The 24,759-nt window shown below is 42.7% G+C and overlaps 1 protein-coding gene across 7 annotated transcripts in view; it reads right to left on the bottom strand.

Moving 5' to 3' along the window:
- Nucleotides 1–24,759, bottom strand: part of Sycp2l (synaptonemal complex protein 2 like) — a 56,334-nt gene that overhangs the window by 26,144 nt on the left and 5,431 nt on the right. For 6 of the 7 annotated variants that reach the window (XR_005285960.1, XR_005285962.1, XR_005285961.1 and 3 more), the window contains 15 exons: nt 24,568–24,592; nt 22,365–22,450; nt 22,160–22,248; nt 16,101–16,135; nt 14,895–15,037; nt 12,328–12,380; nt 11,327–11,372; nt 9,716–9,808; nt 9,554–9,614; nt 8,068–8,213; nt 6,440–6,518; nt 5,929–6,026; nt 4,172–4,226; nt 3,996–4,077; nt 99–147 (listed from right to left, as the gene is read on the bottom strand). Coding sequence is in view for 4 of the 7 variants with exons in the window: in XM_038335363.1 (XP_038191291.1) it covers nt 99–147; nt 3,996–4,077; nt 4,172–4,226; nt 5,929–6,026; nt 6,440–6,518; nt 8,068–8,213; nt 9,554–9,614; nt 9,716–9,808; nt 11,327–11,372; nt 12,328–12,380; nt 14,895–15,037; nt 16,101–16,135; nt 22,160–22,248; nt 22,365–22,450; nt 24,568–24,592 (1,140 nt within the window). In the remaining 3 variants the exon portion in view is untranslated. The remainder of the gene's footprint in view (nt 1–98; nt 148–3,995; nt 4,078–4,171; nt 4,227–5,928; nt 6,027–6,439; nt 6,519–8,067; nt 8,214–9,553; nt 9,615–9,715; nt 9,809–11,326; nt 11,373–12,327; nt 12,381–14,894; nt 15,038–16,100; nt 16,136–22,159; nt 22,249–22,364; nt 22,451–24,567; nt 24,593–24,759) is intronic. The other variant, XM_038335360.1, reaches the window with a different exon arrangement.

Raw genomic sequence — 24,759 nt, 5'->3', positions numbered from 1 at the left:
AGAACACTGTAGACAAGGAGTTGCAGCAAGTTTGAAGATGGCATGCAAATGACAGACATCCAAGACGTGCTGCCTTAAAATAGAAATTCCTACGTTACCAGCATCCTCCTGTCTTGTTCTCTGTCCCTCTTGAAGGCAGAATCGTCCCTAAAATAAAGCATATCAAGTTAACAGGACAGACACCACCCGCTTCGCCCTCCTCCCTGCAAAGGTTCAGCTTCTTGATCATGGATGCACACTGTAGGACGTCCTCAGTTCTGCAGAGGAACGTATCTCACAACCTGTTCCCATAGACTCTCTGGAAGGGGATACTGCTATTCCATGGAAAAGGAAACTTTGTGGAGTCCTTCATCTCTCAGACATAGAGTGGAAGGGATGGGGCTGGATTGGCAAGGGGCCTGCCAGCACAGGTGCCACTCAAAACTGGGTTCTCCCACGGCTGGCTCCACCCCAGACCTGCCTGGGTGCTTTAAACAAAAGCTGACTCTGGAGTTTGGGCAATGCTGAATAGCAGTAGGCCACACTCGTGTGTCTTCTGTGGAGAGATGTTGCCTGTTTTTCAATGAGGTATTTTATTAAATTCCTGAAGTTTCTTGTCTATGCCTAACAGTAAGTAACCTCTTATCAGATACCCAGGCTATTAATGTAAGTTGTCGAGGGATGACTGGACTCGTGTGGACTGTTGGTGGCAGTGTCTATGGAAATAATACGATGTAACAGAAATAAATTGAAGACAGAGCTACTCCATGAGTTTCCAGTCTCGCTTTTCGGTTTATATCCAAAGGAATTGTGAAATCTGACATTGATATGCAAGTTGACAGTTCCAAATCGGAAAACTCCAAATGCCAACATCCAAAACATGCTGAGTTCATTTGCCCTTGTGCAATGGGTCAGTGGCGTACAGGTGCACTCAAACACCGTACAAAATCAACATCGTCCCATGGCATCAGGCATGGAAAGGACAAATGAATTTTAGTCTCACTCCCAAGATATATCACTGTATATACACAAACATTCCAAAGTCTAAGCCCCCAAAACTTCTCCCAGGTATATGGATGGGGGATACTTATCCTTACCAAAATATGTTCATCTAGTCACCCATTGATGAGCATCTGAATGGTTTCTACTTGATGGTTGTCCTAAACCAAGCTGCCATGACACATTGCCTTTGTGGACATATGATGACAGATACCTTGGCAAATACACAAGACTAAACAAACTGGCCAGAGCGTAGGTATATGCTCATTGTGTTAAAACTTGAGAGTCCTGCCCTCTGTACACTGTCATGAAGTACAGACAGCAGGCCTAAGATTAGCCATCCTGACGACCAGCAATGCATCTTGCCGTCCTCTGACGCACGTTCCCCTCGTAACCAGCGGCACTGAGTAGTTCTCGTGATCACCTGCCACCTCCGCGTTTTCCTTCGGGACATAACTTGTTTAAATCTTTTTGCCTGTGCTTTCATTGGTTTATGTCTTTTCCCCTGAAAATTTTAACTACAAGGCCAGATGCAAATGTTTATGCATATTTTCAACAAGGCTATGGCTGGTCTTTTCTAACAATGTTTTTCAATGATGGTGTGGGTTTGCTTTATCTTGATGAAGTCTAGTTTATCAGTTCATGTTGTTATTTTTTACATTTTTTTTTCTTTTTGGTCTTTGGGGGCCTACCACTCAGCTCCCAAATAAATTACACACATGGAGACTTTCTCTTACTTAGGAATGCCCGGCCTTAGCTTGGCTTGTTGCTAGCCAGCTTTTCTTAAATTATCCTGACTATCTTTTGCCTCTGGGCTGTTTCCTTTTCCTACTGCTGTATATCTTTACTCTTACTCCATGACTGACTGGGTAACTGACTTTTGGCGTCCTCCTTTTTCTATCTTGTTCCTTTTCTTCTTCCAGATTTCTCCTGTTATTCTCTCTGCCTGCCAACCCCACCTATCCTTGCCCCTGCCTCATTATTGGCCATTCAGCTGTTTATTAGACCCTCAGGTGTTTTAGACAGGCAAAGAATCACAGCTTCACAGAGTTAAACAAATGCCACATAAACAAAAATAACACATCTTTACATCGTTAAACAAATGTTCCACAGCATAAACAAAAGTAACACACCTTAAAATAATATTCTACAACAAGTTCATTTTTTATAGGCTGTTTTTGGTTTGGTATCTTCAAACCAAATATGTATCTTTTTCCCATGAAAAAGTCACATATTTGTTCCAAGTAAGTTTTTGTTTGTTTTTTGTTGTTGTTGTTTGGGTTTTTTTTGTTTGTTGATTGTTAGGTTGATTTTTGGTTTTTTGGAAAAGGGATTCTCTGTGTAGCTTTTGGTGCCTGCCCTGGAACTTGCTCCATAGGCCAGGCTGGCCTCAGCTCTACAGAAATCCGCTTTGCTCTGCATCTCGAGTGCTGGGACTAACAGCATGCACCACCACTGCTCAGACTAAGTACGCTTTATATATAAGGCTATGACTCACATTTAGTTAATTTTTACACAGTGAAACGATTGGAAGGTAATTTATTTTCTTGCATAAATATATTGTTGTTTTCACATTTTTAGAGACAATTCTGTCTTTCTCCACTGAACAACCTCTGCATTTTTATCATATGCCAACAGTTTATGAACCTGCAAACCCTTCCTTGGCCCCCTGCTATTTTATTTCCATATCTTTATGGCAACACCATCCTCTCACCATTGGTTAAGGAAGCTTCTAGTAAGTCTGGAGAGCAGATAGTGTGGAAGCCCTGTCATTTTGCTCCTTTGTGAAAACCTGTTTCATTGCCCCAAGATTTTTAAGTTTCCACAGGAATAGAGAAATGGCTCACTAATTTCTTTTTAAACCGGCTGCTATTAAAACTGGAGGTTATATTACTTAGACCAATTTGAGCAGAATTGACATCTTGCTAATAAAGTGTCCTTCTGTTGAGCACAGTATGTCTCTACCCACTTAGATCTTCCTTTTCTCTCTCACTGTGCTCTGGAATAGTCCTTTTATGGATGTGACCTAATAGTACCCTACAAATTAATGCCTAAGTATATCATATGCTGTTACATATGGTTCTGCTTTGTGTTTCAATCAGAAGCCTGAGTTTTGTACACTGATCTTGTGTTTAATCTAAAATTCAGAAAGCACATTGCTGAAGGCAACTCTGAAGGTATGCTTGCAGGGGGGTGAAGGACAAGAGAGTTTGCCAACACAATCCAGATTGTTCTACAAAAAACTTCACGTGGAGTTTAGATGGCATTGGTTAGGGAAAAGGAAAAACTCTAAACTGCCAGCATGTAGTACTCACATGAGCAATCATCTGTGTGGTCTGTAGCTTTCCAAGAGCCAAAATAGAGAATCAGCCTAAATGTTCACCAAGAGATGAACAGATAAGGAAAATATGGCACGTATATATGCTGGAACACGTATCAGCCACCAAGAATAAAAATCCCGAAATTCTCAACAGGGGTAACACTGGAGGACATTCTGCTAAGTGAAATAAACCAGATGGACAAAGACAAGAACAAGAACTGCATGACATCATTGTCATGTGAGATCCGCATAGTCCAACCTATAGAGGGGGACATAAAATGGTGGTCACCAGGATCTAGATGAGAGGGTGTCATGGCGTACAATTAGTCCATAATTACATCTAGACCTGAGGAATGGTCCTGGTGTTGGCATCACATAAGGGAAGCTACAATCAATAACACTTTTTCCATTTCAAAATAACAAGAGGCTGCTGACTGCTCTCACTACACAGAGATGATGGATGTTTAGGATGAATATGTCAAGAACTATTCATTGGTCATTACACAGTTGGTACTTGTATGGAAGAAACCCACCGTATCTCCCATAAACATGAGCTGACACATGGATGGATGTGTCACAATGTCTCCGTACACATGCCACTTACTACAGATACAGACAGGCTCGGAAGCATCAATGTGGAAGGTTACTATGGCAATTCAAGAACAAAATAAATATGTTAAAAATGACAGTCACTTACTTCACATCATCTAATTGAGAAGCCTGAGTTCGAACTGGTGATTCTTGCACATGTGAAGAATGCTCATGTTTTGAAGTAATTTCTAAGGACCAAAAGTTAAAAATAAAATGACTTTAAGCATCTTGGGCAAACCTTTAAATAGATCACTCAGTGACGGTAGAGAAGACTCTCTGTACCTTGTTTGGGGTCCTGTGGTTTTAGTGTTTTAGGTGAACGATCTTCTGAATGTGTCTGCGGCAAGAAAAAAGAAGTTACTATGGTATCAGGGAAGCTCAGTCTTCAGCCTTTGGGACCCACTCCACCTCTGAAGAACAGCTGAGCACAACTTGGCTCCCAGTGCCTCTGTTGTTCCTAAACATTCACTTCCAAATGACAAGCAAAGACTTGTCACTCTCAAAGATGACCACAGTATGTCACAGGTCCAGAGGAAGGACTACAAGGGTGTCTCCAGGAGCTTCACACTAAGGGTAAGGGTTCACCTCCCAAGACACCTAAATGGTGACTTTAAGAGGTGACAATTTGCCAGGCGGTGGTGGCACATGCCTTTAATCCTAGCACTCGGGAGGCAGAGGCAGGCTGAGTTCAAGGCCAGCTGGTCTACACAGCAAGTTCTAGGACAGGCTCCAAAGCTACAGAGAAACCCTGTCTCGAAAACCCCCCCCCCAAAAAAAAAAAAACAAAAAGTGACAATCTGCAAGACTAATCTCTCTAATCTCTGGCTGTTAAACATGAAAATCCTGGCATCATTCTCAGCCACACCTCTGTACTATGTGTTCACATAAGGAAATAAGGAATAAATGCTTAAATAAGCCATGAGGGTGTTATGTAATACTGTTTAATTTTTAAATTTGCACATGAAACTGGACACATATGATGTACCGTGTAAGAATTTGCTCCTTGTCTTCATTATAAAAAGTTTGACAAGTCAAGCTAAACACGTGTATGCCCTCAGACATTTATTATTTCCCTATAGAGAAAACACCCCAAATCCTTTCTGCCAGCCTCATTATGACCCAATCGGCCTACTGTGAAACAACACACCAACCCTTCTTGCCCTGGCCAATCTATAACTTGGTGCCCATTTTTAAATCCTAAGAAGGCCAGACCTAAGACCTAGATGTCACTTTCTGTGCTGGCTAGTTTTATGTCAACTTGGCATAAGCTAGAGTCATCTGAGAGGGAGGGACCCTCAACTGAGGTAATGCCTCCAATAAGATCAGACTACAGGCAAGCCGGTAGGGCATTTTCTTAATTAGTGATTGATGGGGGAGGGTCCAGCCCATTGTGGGTGGTGCCATCCCTGGGCTGGGGGTCCTGAGTTCTATAAGAAAGCAGGCTGAGCAAGATATGAGGAGCAAGCCAGTAAGCAGCACTCCTCCATGGCCTCTGCTTTAGTTCCTACTTTCAGGTTCCTGCTCTGTTTGAGTTCCTGCCCTGACTTCCTTCAATAATAAACAGTGCTACAGATATGTAAACCAAATAAACCCTTTCCTCCCCAAGTTTCTTTGGTCAAGGTGTTTCATCACAGCAATAGAAACCTTAACTAGGACACCTTGATTGATGGATACCAAGCCCCAGGAAGACCAGTATGAAATCAACATGTCTATATGCCCCCAGCTAGAGAGGGAAACCACATCTGACCCTCAGCATGAGGCTCCTTCCCTCCATTAATTTGCAAACATTTTCCTCCAGATCCCAAATAAGGGGACAAGGCAGAGACCCCTCCAGGCAGGCATTTCATGAGACAGCCATGTTCAGTCAACAGGGAGACTACATCAGCGTGAGGGATGAAAGCAATATGACAAGGGAGACAGACAAATGAATGGCAGACAGATACTGAAGAGAAAACGGGCTCTCATTCAAGAAAGGAAATGCTTCTCTATCCTGTGGGCCACAACTTCCCCACCTTCTTTTCCCAGCTCCCTTTACTCACAGCAAGCTCTGACTGAACAGTCAATCTGCGGGTTATGATGCAACGGTCATCCTCATCATCCACAAACCCTGGCAGGGCTGTGCATTCTTCTGCGTGCTCTATATCCAGTAAGAAAAAGAACATTTAAACGATAACCTTCCATGGGCCAAGCTGGCACTCTGCCCTTACTCCCCAGGCAAGCATGGCTCTGGTATATTGCCACCTTGTGGTAAGAGCTGGTAATGAAGTTGTGCCTCAAATCTCAAATCCAAAGCTAAAACCCTTTAAGAGAAGAGGCTTTACGCCAGCAGGCAGGGCCCTGTGGAGTCCCACCTCCCGCCACCCCCAGCATCCTTTCTTCTTGGTCATTTCTAGCTGTTTCCCCAAAGAGGACATTGGCAGATGGAGTAGGAGCTTCGAGGCTGTGCCTGACTCTTCATGAGATGCTGCCACGTGACCTCAGGGTGTGAGGACCTCTTCCAAGGCAGCTTCACACTTCCTCAGGGAAAGAGTCAGAATTCTCTCGGCATACCTGCTTCTTGTTTGGGGCTACTAGGAATCTCACCATCTTCTTTTTCAAGGCCGGGGGAAACTTGTATCAAAACAGGAGTCTGAAACAAAAGCCAAGGCCACATAACTTTTCAAAGAAGTGATCTTAGGGGGAAAAAATGTTTTAAAGCTTAGCCCCCCAGCCTGTTGATAAATTAAGGAGCCGAGTATCTGCCATCTTCTTTTGTACATTGCTCTTTCTGGCTTACTGTCCCCCACACCCACCCATCCCTCAACCACCACCTTCTAGGACCAGCTCTCTCTGTCACTCTGTTCTGAGTCACTCTCGTGGTGACATCAGTCATCCGCCATTGAATGCACTCTTCACATACTGGATGTCAGAAACCCTTTCCCCGGTGCAGTTCTGAGAGCGTGACCTTTAGGAGCCAGGGCTGGGCACGTAGGCAGAGCTTCAAGCCCTCTGCCTCCTGAGCTGAAAGACCCCCCTCTGTTCTTCCGACTCAAGTTGTCCTAAACTCTGGGGTGACTTAATCCATGCTTCCCTCAGAGATATGGCTCTCTCCCAGTGAGAGTCTGCAGTGAGGACCCGCAGGGTCCTCCCAGCTTCCATTTCCTCACCGGGACTGCCTACTCCAGGAACTGTGACTCTGTCCCATGCAGACTCTGGTTCTCTACAGCAAAACCATTTTATTCACACTGGGGAATGGGGAAATGTGTGTGGTTTTGATGGTCCTCACTAGCAAAGGCAAACTTAGAACACCAGGCTAATCTATGGTGTAACAACAAAGAGGAGGCTTTTTCCCAAGTGGTTATTATCTCCCACCTCATCACCCTTCTGGAGAGCTTTGGAAACTATATCTGCAGAGCACTTTATCACTGTAATAAGATGCTCTAATATATAACTCAAACCAAAAGGAAGCTGGCCAAGATTCCCTTCCACATTTTGTTTTCCCTCCTCTGGCCATCCCATTCAGTCCCTTTCTGTCTGTTACTAACTTTCCTTTGGTCACAAGTTTCTTTGCCCTGTCCACTTCGGAGATGGAAAAACACCCTTACATGTGCGTAAGAAGAAGTGGGGTCAAGATGGAGACCACAGAATCCACAGAAATGCAGGCATTTCTATCAGAAAAGACCAGTACAGAGTGGGGGAAGGGTCAAGCAGTCTGGCAGGTCTCATGGTGGTAAGAACATGAGAATGCCTCAAATAAGCTGCAACACTGTCCGCGGGAGATGCAACCATGCATTTGAAGGCAGGAAGAACTCTTATGTCCTACATATTTAAGACAGTGCCACAAGAAGAAGAGTTGGGATTAGAACCCGGAACTCTCAAGTAGTCTTCTTGACCAAAGGATACATCTAAGCCCAACATGGAGACTGAAGAGATGTGAAAACACATTTTCAAATAATCAAAGGGAACGAGGCTGGGCATGGCAGCACAGGCCTTTAACCACAGCACTTGGGAGGCAGAGAGGCAAGTAGGTCTCCATGAGTTCAAGGCCAGCCTGGTCTACACAGTGAGTTCCAGGGTCGCTAGGGCAACATAGAGAAACTCTTTTTCAAAAAATCAAACACAGTGAATGAGAGGGGGAGGGAGAGAGGGAAAGAGGGAGAGAGAGAGACGAGAGAGAGAGAGAGAGAGCGCGCTGCCACCTGTGTGTCCCCTCCCAAAGCCCGAAGTGAAGCTTGTGATATGTCAAGTTGCCTGTCGAAGTGGATTTCTATTGTCGTTGCTTCTTTCTTGCTGATAATAATTGGCTCCTTCAGGAAAATGATGAGCATCTTCATCCTATCACTTTCTAACAAACAAAAAAAAAGATGTGTTATATCAGGTGCATCAGTATGATAAAAGCTATTATCAACTGTCCAGAATTTTCTGCAGTGAGAAGATGAAGTCATATTAAATAGAAATGACTTCAAAATTTTTATCTACATATACACAAAACATGTGACTTAGAGTCTGATTATTTGATCTTGTTTTATTGGTAAAGAAATAAATGTCATTTTGAATGACACTATTCAATGTTTATATGAGAGAATTTTTTTGTTATACAACAGGTATTTTAGTTTAAAAAATACTAAGCAAAATCTTTTCTCTCTCTGAAATTCCACATAATCTTAAAATTCAGTTTACAATAAGCCAATATCCAATTCAGTAGACACCTCTTAAAGAGAAGAAATGGAAGCACCCGCCCGTATGTCCAGGTCTCAGGCCAGCCCCTTCCACGATCCTACTAGAAAATAAGCAGTCAATTTCAAAACTGAAAATAACTTAAACCTAAAATTCAGTCTCCAGGAAACAAAAAAAAAGACAAGTCCAAACTAGGTAGAATTAGAGAACAGAAAGGTCATGAAAGGTCACGAAAGAGCAGGAAGCTCATGAAAGAGTAGGCAAACCCAAGAGCCTCCTGCCTACCAGATTCAAAAGAAAGGAGAGATTGACCAACCTCCACCTGGGCTATCAAGATGGCAGCCCACTTGAATCCACTGGCTAATAAAAACCACCATGACCTGCTAATGCAGCACCTACATCAGACTGTAAAGATTTAACACAGATAAGGACATACAATAGAAAAAAATGAAATACAATAACACAACCATTTTATATTAATTATGTGTTAATATCTTTCAAAGAGTCAGTTAAATTGCAAATTGAGACTAATCCACTCTCTGATTTAATAAGGTTAGTAGAAAATTTTAAACTCTCCCTGATGGTCTGGTGCATAGGATTTGGCACTCTGGTCTCCTCGGGCTGGGTTCAGTTCCCACTCAGGGAAACCTCTCTTCTGAGCCTGGAAAGATGGCTCAGAGGTGAAAAGCTCACTCTATTCTTCCAAAGGATCCTAGTTCAGTTCCCAGCACCCATACCAGTGGCTCACAACCACCTCTAACCTCTAACTCCATCTCCAGAAGATCTGACACCCTTGTCTGGTCTCTGTGGGCACCCGTACACATGCACGTGTTCCTGGACACAGACACAAACATATAAATAAGAAATCTTTTAAAAAATAAAGAATTAGAAAAGAAGATGCCAAATAAGAATGTAATCAAAATCCGCTCTAGGATTAACTAAATGATATAACATCAACAGAAGCGGCGCTGGAACTTCCGAGGGAAGACATTTACAGCATCATCTTACCCGTTACACTGAACCTGAGCACTGCTTCCTTCGGAAGGTGTACTGGCTCCCACAAAGCACTCTTGAGAAAAAAGACAGAGTAAAAATCGTGACTGCATCATAGTATTTATACAAAGAATTCCTCATCACTTAGGGCTCCTGGGGAATGAATGAGTCCCTTACCTCTCCATTATCTATGTAAAAAGTCACACTCCGGCTTCCTAGATTGAAATCAATCCAAAATTCCTCTAGTTTTTCATCTGCTGGTTTTCTCAACTGTGGGAAAATTTCAGAAGTTACACAGGAATCTCATGTCAAAGGGTGCAATTTAAATTACGAACATCCTAGAGAACTACCGCAGTTCCTATTATCAGAACCCTCTGCGAATCAGAAAGTGGGTCTGTCTCACACTCCATTCCTGGGAAGCTCTATTGTCCTCAATTATTTCATAGATACTTAAATGTGTCACATGGCTCTACCCACACTATTTTTTTTTTCTTGGTGAATTCATGGAGGTAGGGGGAACATGTTTTGTGCTAAAACGGTAGTAAACCACACTGAAGAGAGATGGAAACTTCTAGCAAAAAAAAGATACTGTGAGCAAATGACTGACAATGTGGTGCCCAGATGACCGTCAGTTAGAGACCAGCTAACACTCGAGCTCAAATTACTTTTGTTTTTATTATCACAAAATACATACATAGAATAAAAATCGAGGATTCAAGCAATGTGGTGTTCTAGAAAGAGTAGATGTCTTCTCTGCCCGACTCCCCACAGGCAACTGTCCAGAGGCTCCACTAGCAATGCCTCTAATCCTCCCCCAGATGCTTTCTAGACAAATGTCAGGGAGTGCAGGGTGAGCACCGCTCATCTGAAATACTAGATCAGAGTGGTTCCGCTTTTGGAATGTTTGCACGTCCATAATGGGTTACCTTGGGGAGCGGACTTGTTCATACAGCAAACGAACTGACACTCGCCTCCTGAAGAGAATTTTACACACTAGCCTAAGTACACTTGTGTTTAACCTGTGCCTTGCATGAAGACAGGTGTGCGGTAGTTTAAGTTTCTTTCCCATCGTAATGTGTGTTTGCATGTGCATGAGTGCATGTCATGGCATCTATGTGGAGGTCAGAGGCCAGCTTGCAGGAGTCAGTTTGCTCCTACCATGCATAATTCAGGGACTGAACTCGGGTCTTGGGCTTGGCACAAGTTCCTTTATCCAATGAGCCATCTCCATGGCCATTGGACATTTCCCCTTGTGTGCATATGTGTTTATGTGGGTGGGGTGGTATAGATACGCATGTGTGTAGGTATGCATGTGTGTAGACATGCATGTGTGTAGAAGCCAGATGACAACCTTGGGTGTTAAGCCTCAAGTATCATCCACTAAAATGAAACAAGGGTCTGATACTCACAGACACTGGGCTCTGAAATCCTTCCTCCTAGTGCAAACGCAAACCCCTTAAGCTTTCTGAAAAATGCATCCTGGTTATGACATGGTCAAATCAGTTTGAAGGTAAGGCCACTAAGAGAAACTAGCATTCTCTTTTAAAAGCCCCTATATGCCCAGGACCTGAGGAATGACACCCAGGGTTATTCTGGCCTCTACATGTATTCACATGTACACATGAACATACATGCATAAGTATGTTGAGTACACACACACAAATGGCCCTTTAAAACACTGGCAAGGGGTCTGACCTAACCATGAAAACCTAATAGCGTTTCATTCACACTACCCTTAAGACTCTTTAGAGAAAGAGAAGAGGTAGACAGACAAACAGACAGGCCTACCTCCTGATCATCAGCAAAAGCAGCCACACATGGGAATGAGTAGACCCTGCAAAACACCTCACAATTAAAACTCAAAATGACCTGCAGATGTCTTATAATAAGTCTTCACAACTATTAAGTATCATCTACACAGGACACGAGAAGGCTGCAACTCTGCAAGCAGAGATCCACTCTGAGGAGATTTCACCTCTCCAACAGAGAGGTTTATAAGTCAGGGTTATGAGCTGGGTGGTGGTGGCGCACGCTTTTAATCCCAGCACTTGGGAGGCAGACGCAGGCAGATCTCTGTGAGTTCGAGGCCAGCCTGGTCTACAAGAGCTAGCTCCAGGACAGGCACCAAACCTACACTGAGAAACCCTGTCTTGAAAAACAAAAAGCAAACAAACAAATTAATAAGTAAATAAAGTCAGGGTTATAGCATTCATTTCAGAAAAATTCACTTGGCCCAAATTCCTAAAGAACAGAGTAGATTTAGCATATATTGTCTCAAATACTTACCTGTCTATGATAGGCCTATCCTCAAACACCTTTAGTCTTTTCAAAACTATTCTTCAAAAAATCCAGGAACTCTTAGGATTAGAGAGATAGCTCAATGGTTGAGAGCACTTGCTGCTCTTACAGAGGACCTGAGCTCAGTTCCCAACACCCACACTGTGGCTCACAACTGTCTATAACTCTAATTCCAGGAGATTCGATGCCCTCCAGACACACATCTCCTATACATACACAGAGGTAAAACACTCATGCACGTAAAATAAACAAATTGGAGGAAAAAACTAACAAGAAAACCCCACTCACTTCAGCCTCCTGTGTGCTAGGATTATAGTGTGAACTACTACACCAGGCTCTTCCTAAATTTCTAACCAATTAAACACTTAGTTCTATCAGTAAAATGCTGATCCTATATTCTCTTAAAATTAAAAAGATCCCAGACATTCTTTTTTAAAAAATTAGTATCGGATTGCAGCTAGCCAATAAGATAATCCCAAAATACACGTTACCTCCTCTCATCTCCGAATCGGTTATTCAGGAAATTGAGAAACTGCCGACAGTCCTAAAATAAGCAATACAAGCCTTTAACTTAAAAGCACACTATCTTGACTACTTTCCTAAGCAACCCTAAATCTTCATAAAGATTCACTTGTGTTAGCAATGCCCTGTGCTCAAGGAGACGGCTGTAGGCGTTCTTCCTCGCACCCCCAGCATTGCCTGCTCAGATGAAAAATACCCAGGACTCCAAAGTCAAGGACATGATAGACTCATCTGGGAAAAAGAAAATGAGCAAGAAAAATAGATCTCCTGTTGAATTAGAGTCCAGGATTTGACTATCCAATCTAGCACCCGCTTTCCTAATACCTGCCTAGCATAAGCCATATTAACTTTGGGTGAATTCATGTGGACATAATTCCCGTGCCTCTCCTGTGTAGGTCATCTGTGCCGTATACGCTAAGAACAAGAACTACCTCTAGGATTCTCCTAAGCAACAGTCACCAAGGCACCGAATACACTGCCCTGACATTCTAAGGACAACGAGACACGGGTCCAGATTTATCTTCATTTTTGTTTCCAGAGACTGGCTGTTGTAGTGGACTGTTTCTCACACTTCAGAGCTATATTTGGCCCTAAATAGACATGAGCAACATAAGGCTTTCTTCTAAAATCCATTCGATAGAGAAGCTGATGGGCTGGGAGGCATTTGGAGAGATAATTTTGAAAACAAGATAATTACTCTATTTTCACCATTTGCAGAGGCAGATAAGGGAGCATCTGGTTGCGCACATCATCCCAGGCACTCTCGATTTCTCTCAGTGAATTCTCCTTGCGCTGCCTAGTTTTACATTAAGTTGATACAAGCTGAAGTCATCTTAGACAAGGGATCCCTCTGTTGAGAAATTGCTTCCATAAGACCCATCAAATTTTTCAGTTTGTCTCTTGGCTTAGTTTCCTCTCAAGAAATCCTATATTTATCTTCTCACATGTCTCCCAAATATTTTAGAGGCAAATCGGCAGGGCATTTTCTTATTAAGTGATTGATGTAGAAGGACCCAGGCCATTTTGGGTGGTACCACTTCTGGGCTAGTGGTACTAGGTGCTATAAAAAAGGTTAACTGAGCAAGCCTTGAGGAGCAAGCTAGTAAGCAGCACCCTTCCATGGCCTCTGCGTCAGCTTCTGCCTCCAGATTCCTGCCTAGTTTGAGTTCCCGCCTTGGCTTCCCTCATTGGGCTGTGATTTGGGACATATAAAACAAACAAACCCTTTCTTTCTTGTCCAAGTTGCTTTACTTTTGGTCACAGTGTTTCACCACAGCAATAGTAAAACTAAGAAACTCCTAATTTTAAGGTGGAATTTATTCCCACTTCGCAGAAGAAATTCTAAGACATCTAAGGCATCACTAGTTCATGACTTTGTCTATATCTATGCAAATATCACCTAAGTCAGGCAGGTGGAACTCTAATTGGAGGTAGAATTCAAACTCAAGTTGGCCAAAAGACACTGGAATCATGACCTTCTCATTTAGAACATACCGCATCCTGGCTAAATATCCTCTGTGCATATTGCCAGTCTTAGACTCTAAGATACACAATACAAAGGTTCAAATTTAGTACAATGTGAATCATGGAATAATCCTGATTGCAAATGGGTTTTGATTAGAAGTCTTCATTAAAATGAACACTTGAGATGAATTTTACGTTTTGCTGAGACTCTAACCCTAAAGATATTTTGCAAAGAATAAAGAAAATACTTCAGCAATTGTAGGAGAAGACAGATACACAACAAAGTTAAAAGCTATTGTGTGCTCCTTTAGGAACAATCACAGTAAGCTAAGACTTCACAAGACACACACACACACGCCAACCCCACACAAATCTCTGTGCCTCCAAACTGCAGCAGCTGGATAGCACCCAGCCTAGCCGCTCTGGTGGATGGCACCCAGCATAACCACTCTATGATCCTCCAGTGCCAGCCACCTGCTGCGGTCAGAGCTTCCTACTCAAGGCTCCAATTCTTTGCTCTTTCTTCTCCAATTGTATCCCTACTCTTCAAGGGCCGTTCAAGATCTCCACCTGCCCCTAATTGTTTTCCTTGCCTGGACCCATCAAATATAGTTTGTTTCCTTGATCCGTTTCCTCTAAGGAAGCTCATCTTCTCATGTGGTCCCTAAATATTTGTTTATGCCACCTTCAGTTGTTTCTCTGATATGGGGGGGGGGGGGTGGGCAGAAAGTTAAGGATTGTAATCTGGCCATACTTGAAACAGTGAGGGACTAGGAAGGCGAGTCAGCAGTTAAGAACATGTATTGCTTTTGCAGATCATCCTAAGGTGGTCCCCAGTGCCTCCGGCAGGTGGCTCACAACTGCCTGTAACTCCAGAGCCAGGTCGCCCAGCACCATCTTCTGGCTTCCAACAGTGCTTGCCCTCACACACATATCCCTTCACACATAAATGCACACAATGAATTTCTTTTCATCCTTAAGAAAATTAAATCTTCCCCCTAAGCATAAAACTCAGGAAAGTGCTGAGAGGATCCTCACTACATACAGAGACTCTTAGGACCAGAATTCTCACCGTCTCAAATTCCCGGTTCCTAATTTCTTTGAAAGCTTCAGCCAGGACTGCATCATCAAACCACTGGAGAGCAAGCTCATTCCTCAGTTTTCCGACGGTCATTCTACACAATGCCTCGGATAGAGCAACCTGCTGGTTATAATCTAGAGAGTCAAAACACAGTAGACATAAGGTAAATTCTGGGCACAAAGTGACAGAAAATAAGTCACTTGGTCTAATGCTAAGGCACTCAGTGAAGTGCAACGGAAATGCATTCAGAGTCATTATGACCATCCAAAGTACACTCAAGGATGGCTAGGGGGAAATATGAATAGGTTTCATATGGAGAACATCTTTAAAATACCATTTCTAAGCGCTGGGAATATTGTTCAGTGATAGAATGGTTGCTTGTATAGTATATAGAATGTGCTGAGCTCAATCTCTAATAATGCAAATATATATATGTTTTATATTTAAGGCATGTTAAAATATCAAGTCAGATCAAATAGCCTTAAAATAGTTCTGTAACCAAAATAATCTCATTAAGGTTACAGTATTCTACTGCAGTTAGACTACATACTCAAATGTCAAATAATTCTTTTTTTAAGGTCCTACTGTAGCTCAGGATGGACTCGAATTGACTATGCAGTCAAGGATAACCATGAACTCCTGATTGTCCCCGCACCTCCCAGACACTGTGAGTACAGACATGCCACCACACTCGCTTATGGGGAGTTAGGGCTCAAACCCAGAGCTTTGTGCATGTAGGCAAGCACTCTAGCAGCTAAGCTGCATCCATACCCCCATCCTCGAATGACGTAAAGGTGACAAAAGGGATGTAATCAGATGGACTGACGTGGTAGCAGTCACATGCTGTCTTTAAATCTATAAAACAATCGTGTAACTCTTATACAGATAAAAATTATGTTTGAGAATTAAAAAAAACCTCTGAGTCAAAGGAAGAGGGGACAAGGGCATGGAGGGATTTCTCTGTGACTCTGAGGGCTTTTACTTGAAAGAATTTTCACTGACGCCCATGTAGTGAACTGTTCAAATGTGACAGAACTGGCCAGGAGGTGTCCACTAGTTATTATGATTTTCCAGCAGGCCAGAATCTCTCAGAAGTAAAAACAAAATTTTAATTTCCTATCTTCAGATGGAATTTAATCCTCATACATCCTCTAGTATTCAGTATTCTAGGCATTTAAATTTTTAAACACTTCTTACCTCCCACGGTCAAGATTGTCCTTGCCCATTCTCTCCTGAAACATTTACATAAACCACATTTTATTGAGATGAACATCAAGAGGTAAAGCCTTACCTTAACTAAAACCAAGACATATACATTTGAAGCCAGTATCAGAATTTCCACAATGTGCATATAAATACCTTTCAATGGGAATTTTCTTCAAGTTCATATGTTGATGACTTTTAAAGTCAATATGCACTTTTAAAGTTTTTTTAAATAATTATTTTTATTTTATTTTATATGTATTGGTTCCCTGTATACATTGTCTATGTGATGGTGTTGGATACCATTGAACTGGAGTTACATACAGTTGTGAGCCACCATGTAGGTGGTGGGAACTGATCCCTGGTTCTCTGGAAGAAGAGTCAGAGCTCTAACCACTGAGCAATTTCTCCAATCCCCTGATACACATTTTCAAAGATGCTAGAAGTTACTGTATTTTTGAGATTCCGTTTTCTCTTTCATGAAGTAAATTTAGCTTCCTAAGATCTGAGGGTCCATTGTATGATCTGCTTCTAAAATCTGAGGTTTCTTAGGATTTTTTGGAATTGGGGTAGGAAGGTTCCCCCCCCACACACACACACAACAGGGGTCTAACCTTGAACTCAGAGCAATACCCCTGCCTCAGCCTCTATAGGCATGAGCCACTTCTAGTTGTTCTTTTCCACCAATCAGCAGTCCGTGGGCGTACTCATCATACATACAGCTTAAACTTGATGGGGCTTAGACCTTTGGTCCTGTGCCTCTCCTATGATAAAATTGATGCAATACTCAGCTGACTAACTTAATTTTGAAACATAATGAAAGTAAGCAAATACATTTTACATTGCTGTTATACTGTAACCTTAGATTCTCCTCCAGTGTGCTAGTGTGTATCCATCCACTCTAGTGGGCCCACCAAACACTAAAACACACTGTTTTCCTTAGTATCTCTGTGTATGACTGGAGCGGGGCTGGGTGGCACTGAGGCTCAGCCTAAGGCTTTGTACATGTTAAGTAGGTGCATCATTCAGCTGCATCCACAGCCCTTAGTGCTTTGAGACCATTTCACTGTTTAAGCCCAAGCCAGCCTTACCCTGATGATCCTGTCTTGGTCTCCTGAGTGACTGGGATGTCAGGGTTACACCACCACAGCTGGCAAAATCACTCATTTTAAAGAATAAAGATATCTTGTGGGGTTGGGAGAAAGCTTAAGCAGTGAAGAGCACACCCCCACAAGCATAGGGCCCCGAGTTCTAGCTACAGAAGCCACATTAAAAATAAACAGGTATCCACGTTCTCCTCTAGGGTCTAGCCTAGTAAGTTGCCCTCACCACCCCATAGTTTTCCTGAAACTCACCATACCTAGGCTAGGGTCCCACAGCTAGTGATGCGACCTAGTCTGGCCATCCTTCCCAAGTTTGAACAGCAATCAAACTCTAGGCTTCTATGGGGTCTGACACTCCCTGCCGTGCATAGTCCCACCCCCTCTAACATGCAGCCAACTCTGAGCCCCCACTAGGACCTGCCTTACCTGCATCCACCCATGCAGGACCCTTTGCACCGTCTCTACCACCTTAGTCTCTACCCAAACGTCCCATGTCCTCTTCCAGGTACTGGTGAGTACCCCGACCTCCTTATCCATGACTTTTCTACAATGCACCAGAGTGAGCCTGGGTCCCATAACCCACTAGCCTAGGGACTTTGCCTGCCTGCCTTACAAAAGAGCTACAGGCTTGGGCCAGTAGCCTAGCTATGAATCCATCAAACCACAAGCTCTCCGATGTCATATGTAATTTTTCCACTCAGACATCTACCCCATTCCTATCTGGGCTTGCAACAGGAAGCCCAGCCTGTGTACCAGCCCAGCCCCCTCTGCCCACCTGACCTCATCCCACACAAGCCACCTCCCCCCTTCATCCCCACATCTTCTCCTCCAATCAGCTCCATCCATCTTATGCTCAGAACTAACAAAGGAATGGCACATGCCCAGATCTCAACCCTGGAATACCAGCGGCATGAAAGATCAAACCAGCATCTTCTCTCCAGAGCCCACCCGTCCTATAGGAACGTTTGCAGGGAGAACTGCCTAGATGAAATCCAGGTCAGGAGTTTAAAGAAGACACAAAAAAACAGCTCCATAAAATCCAAGAGGAAGAACTAAAGGATGAGAAATGCCTGAGCAATGCCCAAGAAACAACAAACATAAGGATGATGGAAATGAACAAGACAACCCACGACTTGAGATAGAATTCAGTCAGGAGATAGAAGTACTGAAGTGGACTCAAGCTGAAATGAAGATGGAATTGAAAAAACCAAGAGCCCACCTAGAAAACTCAAAGGAAAGCCTTACAACTAGAATGACTCGAGCAGAAGACAGAATATTGGATCTCAAAGACAAAATAGAGGAGCCAGATGAAATAAACAAGGGGAATAAATTCTTTTAACACAGAAAAGGAATGCATAGGAAATGTGGAACACTATGAAAAAACAGACTTTCTTTTCCCTCATCTATGCCTATAATTTGAAATCAATGGCATAGACTGGCTCTTCAACAGGATCATAGCAGAAAACTTCCCAAAGCTAAGAAAAGACCCCATGCTGGTGGAAGAAGCACACAGCACACCAAATAGACAAGGCCAGAAAAGAAAATCCCCACAGCATATCCCAGGGAAAACACCAAGTTTACACAACAAAGAAAGTGTATTGAAAGCTGCAAGAGAAAGAAACACAAGTCACACGGAGAAGGAAACCCATTAGAATAACAGCTGATTTCCAATGTAGACCATGAGATCTGTAAGAGCAATGCCTTCCAAGTCCTAAATCATGATGATAGCTGGTCCAGAACAACACCCAACAAAACTATCTACCATGATTGAAGGAGAAAGAAAGGAAAAGGAAATGACATGAACAGCTTTAAAAAATTCATGTCCAACGAACCAAACCTAAGGCAAATACCAGAAACATTATTTCAGGTTGAAGAGAGGAAAGAGCATAGCAAAAGGTTGTGAAAAAATACAAAGCCATACTTACTAAAAGATAAAATACCACTGAGAACACAGGCAACATGATAAAGCACAGCTAGCGTACACTTTTCTATGAGAACTTTAAAATATCAATGGCTTCGATTCACCAATCAAAAAACAGGCTGGCTGAATGGGTCAAGAAACAAAATCCATCCCTCTGCTGCCTACAAGAAACACATTTTAGTTTTAAAGACAGACACCACCTTAGAGTAAAAAGATGGACAAGAGCACTCTAATCACAAGCAGGCATTGCTATCCTAACATCTGACACAATAGACTTCAAACTAAAACTAATCAGAAGAGATAAAAGAAGGGACACTTCATTCTAACCAAGAGGACAGGTAACCAAGCAGGCATTACTATCTGAAACATATATGCATCAAACTCAGAGGCACCCAATTTCATTATAAAGTCTACTACTGAAAGTAAAGACATGGGATTAGCATCAATCCATTAATAGTAGGTGATCCAACAGATGGGTCATTTGAAAACTAGAAAAACTTTAGAATTGACACTACAAATACCAAATGGATTTAATAGTTATCTCAGTTATCTGTAGAATATTCTATCCAAACAATACACACACATGCTACTCAGCATAACACAGACACTTTCCTAAAATAGATAATAGAACACATCCTGGAACACAAATCTTTTTTATTTACTTATTTATTTTTTCATTTTTTGAGACAGGGTTTCTCTGTAGTTTTAGAGGCTGCCTCGAACTCATAGTGATACACTCACCTCTGCCTCCCAAGTGCTAGGAGTAAAGGCATGTGCCACCACCGCCCAGCTCAAAACAAATCTATACAAATTCAAAACAATCGAAATCACTCTCTGTATCCCGTCTCAACACAATACAATAAAAATTAAAATTGATAGCAAAAAATTCTAGTAAATGCACAAACTTATGGAGATCTGTCAACTTATTACTAAACAATGAATGGGTGAAAGAAGAAATCAAGAAAAAAAAATAACTTCCTGGAACTAAATGAAACAAATGGAACTAAATTGAACAAAATAGAAGCCCCAACACTAGTAACTCACCTGTCACATTAGACAACACTTAACAAAGACACCAAAAACATAAGTAGGAAAAAAGGAAATCGTTTTCAATAAATGGTGCTGGGGAAACTGGATGTCCATATGAAGACTAATGAAATTAGCCCTGTATCTATCATCTTACACAAAAACTAACTCCAAAGGGGTCAAAGACCTAAATGTGAAAGACTGAACCTGCTAAAAGGAAACAGGTAGAGCCCTCCATGATATAGGTGTGGGAGTCCTGTTCAGGAAGTCCATCTGTACAAGAGTTAAGACCAACAATGGACAAGTGGGGCTTCATGAAACCAAGAAGCTTCTGCACAGCTTATAAAACAGTCAACCAGGCAAAGAAAAAGTCCACAGAATGGAAGAGAGGTTAAAATCCAAAATACATAAAGAACAAACAAAAATCAAACAAACAAAAAGTAAAACTAACTAAATGGATGACCCATTCAAAAAACGAGACCTGGATTCTCAAAAGAAGAAAAGAATGACTAAGAAATACCTCAAAACATGTTCATCATCTATAACAATTAGGAAAACGCAAATCAAAATGATTTCATCTCACACAATCTGAATGCTAAAGGTCAGGAGCAGAGCTGACAACAAAGGGTGGGGGGGGGTGTGGTAAAAACTGAACTCTCACTCATTGTGGGCAGGATTGCAAACTCGGGCAGCCAACATGGAAATCAGTGTGGAGAAATCTAAAAGCTTAAACTAGATCAACCGTATGACCCAGCTGCACCACTCTTTGGCATGGGCCCAAAGGACTCAATATTGTGCTTCACAGATATTTGGTCAGCCATGTTGATAGTGGCTCTATTCACAATAGCTAAGAAATGGAAGCAACCTAAATGCCCCACAACCGAAGAAAGATAAGAAAAATGTGGTATCTATGCATTATGGAATACTATTCAACTGTAAGTTAAAATGAAATCATGAACGTTGCAGGCAAACCAGTGGAATTATGAGCGATCATATGAGGTAACCCAGAAAGACAAACACTCAGTGACCTCTCCTATTGGAAGCTCCTCGTTCCTCACACTGCCTGTAGTAACTACAGAAACCAGGAAGTAAAATGGAGCTATTTACCAGGGTAGGGGAGTTGTGGAGCAAGAGAGGGGATTAGCAGAGCACAGAGATCTGATAAAGAAAATACAGAGCCGGGCGGCGGTGGCGCACGCCTTTAATCCCAGCACTTGGGAGGCAGAGGCAGGCGGATCTCTGCGAGTTCGAGGCCAGCCTGGTCTACAAGAGCTAGTTCCAGGACAGGCTCCAAAGCTACAGAGAAACCCTGTCTCGAAAAACCAAAAAAAAAAAAAAAAAAAAAAAAAGAAAATACAGTAAGGGGACTAGGAAAGGGGAAGAGAGGGAAATACAGGCGAAGGGAGGAGAAAGGGGAAGAGTGGTCTAATAGAGGAAAGAGAGCTCCTTAGGGAAGGGAGCAAAATACAGGAGAAGAGGGAGGTGGGTAAAATAACAATATGGGTTCCTGAAGAAGCCACAAAGAATTATTCTATTAATTATTAACCCCAAAACCTTGTAATACCAGGTCTGGGGAGGAGGAGAGTTTCTGGGGCTCAGCCAGCCAGCCTAGCTTATTTAAGAAATACCAGGGTCAGTGAGTTCCACACACACATGTATATACCTACACACACACACACACACACACACACACACACACGCTCCTTGACATCCTACCCTAAGTCAACAATGGAGTTCACAGTTACATAACCAGCTGAGAAGGCATTTTGGCCCACAGATTCATTGCCAAAGGCAACACAACAAACAAAAAAGAAAACCTGCACGGTTAAGAGCAGAGCCTGCCACAGTCTGTCCCTTGGTCTTCAGTCCCTTCCAGCCCAGTAATAGGTGAGCTCACAGGCACGAGCGCTGAAGAAAGGAATGGCATAGGTGGGCGTGCAGAGGATAAAGAATAGTCCAGAGATTTGGGGCTTACACCACCACCTGAGTGTGAGGCCACTTACATAAGACTGCACGTGCCTTCTGCTGAAGAGAGCTTTCTTCTCTCTTCCCGGGGTGCAGCGTCCAAAATGCAGTTCAGAGTACTCAGTGCCTGTTCAGAATCGGAAGGACGATTCAAGCTCGGCAAAGAAACAAAATGAAAAGTCGCGGCGTGCCTTCTCTGAGTTTCCCAGGGCACTGTTAACTCTCCGTTTAGCAACGACTCACCTCCTGATGAATGGAGAGCTCCACGGTGCCATCCACCACCAGCCGTCCTAAACTAAGTATGAAGGAATCCAGCATCTGGATTGTCCCTGAAAGCGCAATTGTGAAAGCTTCAAATGGAGGCTGGAAGGAGTCGGAGTCGACTCCAACGCAGCAGGAAGGAGTACAAGCTGGGAGCAGTATCCAGTGCAGGAATGACAGTCTAGGCAAGGGGCAGGTTACAGTCCAGCAGCTGCAGTCACGGGTAGCCCCCAGGTTACAAGACCCTTGTTTACATAATACCCACAAAGGACTGTAACAGCAGCCCGAGCAAAGTGTGGATAGCATCATTGCCAGTGCTGGAACCTGAACTAAGCCACTTGCTGTCCACGATGGGCAATGTTCTAAGTGCCGGCATGTGAGTTGTGCTGTTTACATGGTTTATACAAATTTGTATTATATAATAATACAAATATTATATATAACATACAAATTAGAATGCCATAAGTTCTATAACTCTGAAGCAGGAACTTTTAAATAAGTTGATCTTCACTAATAACATAGAAATCTCCACAGTTATTTATATATCAGAAAAAAACAGAATGAGAAATACAATTTTTATATATGACTAATTGAGCAACTTTTACAGTTTTGGACTTATATTAAGGCAGTAAGTAGAAATAATAGTGAACACAACAAAAAATTAATGCCAGGTCAGAGTATAATTTTGATAGGTTCAGTTGTATCACCTCAATATGTAAGTTATTTATCACAAAGTATATACCATTTACCCTAGTATAATTCATAAATTGTAGGAGGCCAAACAGGGAAGTATAAAAATGCTGTCTTCAGTTCAAACAGGCCACGCAAGCATGAGGAGATAAACAGAAGCTCAGCCAGGCTTTGTGCCCACCAGATTAGAGTCAAAGGTTCTAAAAAAAGCCCAACTGGCCAGCAACTCTCTGTACATGTCTGTACATGTCTGTACATATCCTACTAAGTAGCAAAAATGCCAAGCATCATGTTTTCATTTTGAGAAGAGCTAGAGAAAATGTATCACAATCCTAATTAGTCTTATTAAATAAAAACTGAATCAGATATTAGGGCGGGAAAGCTGGCAGAGCAGAGCAGCAGAGCAGCCAGCCACTAGAGTTCTTAAATAGGCAAGATCCTGGCTCTACGAATACGCAAACTGAATGCAATGAACTCCTGTCTCCTCCTGCCTTATGCTCCTCTCTCCATCCAGTCGTATCTCTGCCTGTCTCCACCTCCTTAGTGCTGGGATTAAAGATATGTGACTTCCAAATACTGGGATTAAAGGTGTGAGCCACCACTGCCTGGTTTCCAGCACCCATGGCAGTTTTGTGTTGCCCAAACCACCTATAATTCTAGCTTCAGGGAAATCTGTCACCTTTGGCCTCTGTAGGAACCCACACTTACATAGAGATATATTCATGCATTCACACACACACACACATGAGCGCGTGCGCGCGCGCGCACACACACACACACACACACACACACACACACACACACACACATAGAATTTAAGTTTTCAAAAATAACGAAGCTTGGCCTGGCGACATAGCCCTAAATTCCCAGTTCCTCAGAGAGATGAGGCGAGAAGATACAAGTCTGAGCTGAGGCTGGCCTGAGAGACAGCTACAGTTCAAGGTCAGCCAGGGTAGGTGGTGGGTCTCAGTGGTAGGGACACAGCCAGTGCAGAAGAAGTCACGTGGGAAGCAGAGAGGACAAAAGCAGAAGGCAACAGGCCAACTCTCTCTAACAACTAATTACAACTAAGCGGTTAGTTCCCATTCTCATGCATTCTGGTCCAGCCCCACACCTCAAACCCCTTCACAGAGCTCTGCCACAGTGATCTACTTCTCATTAGGCTCGACAGAACCAGGTCTCTAGCATGTGAACCTAGGCAGAAACCAGATCCAAACCAGAGCTAAACTCCTGCTGCTTTGAAGACAGAGTGGCCTTCCATCACCTGGGTAGAGGAAAGTCACACAGCAGTGACAGGAGCCACTAAGCAAAATACATTGCAGAAAGCTGAGACACTCTTTACGACAGAACACCTTCCAGCATCGCAGTGGGACTGTGTCAAGTGTTTGGTCAATCCAGATGTGTTTAAACTTCACCCTTGCTGTCACTTAAACCATCAGTGCCAAAATATTTCTTGATTAAAAACCAGCCAATTAGTAACCGCTCATATACGTACCTTTCCTGCTGTGCCTGGAAATGATCTGATAAAAGGAAGGAAAAGTACAGCTCGTTATTCCAAAGCATCACACGTTCTGACACAAACGCACCCATACTAACTGACGGAAACTGAGCAAAGAGATGGAAGAAAAAATCCACTAGAAGACACGTTCCAACACTAACTCATGAATACTAACTGACAGAAACTGAA

The sequence above is a fragment of the Arvicola amphibius genome, chromosome 6 (genome assembly GCF_903992535.2).
Source record: "Arvicola amphibius chromosome 6, mArvAmp1.2, whole genome shotgun sequence".
In the NCBI taxonomy this organism is placed as follows: Eukaryota; Metazoa; Chordata; class Mammalia; order Rodentia; family Cricetidae; genus Arvicola; species Arvicola amphibius.
This window is presented reverse-complemented; position numbering and strand designations above follow the sequence as displayed.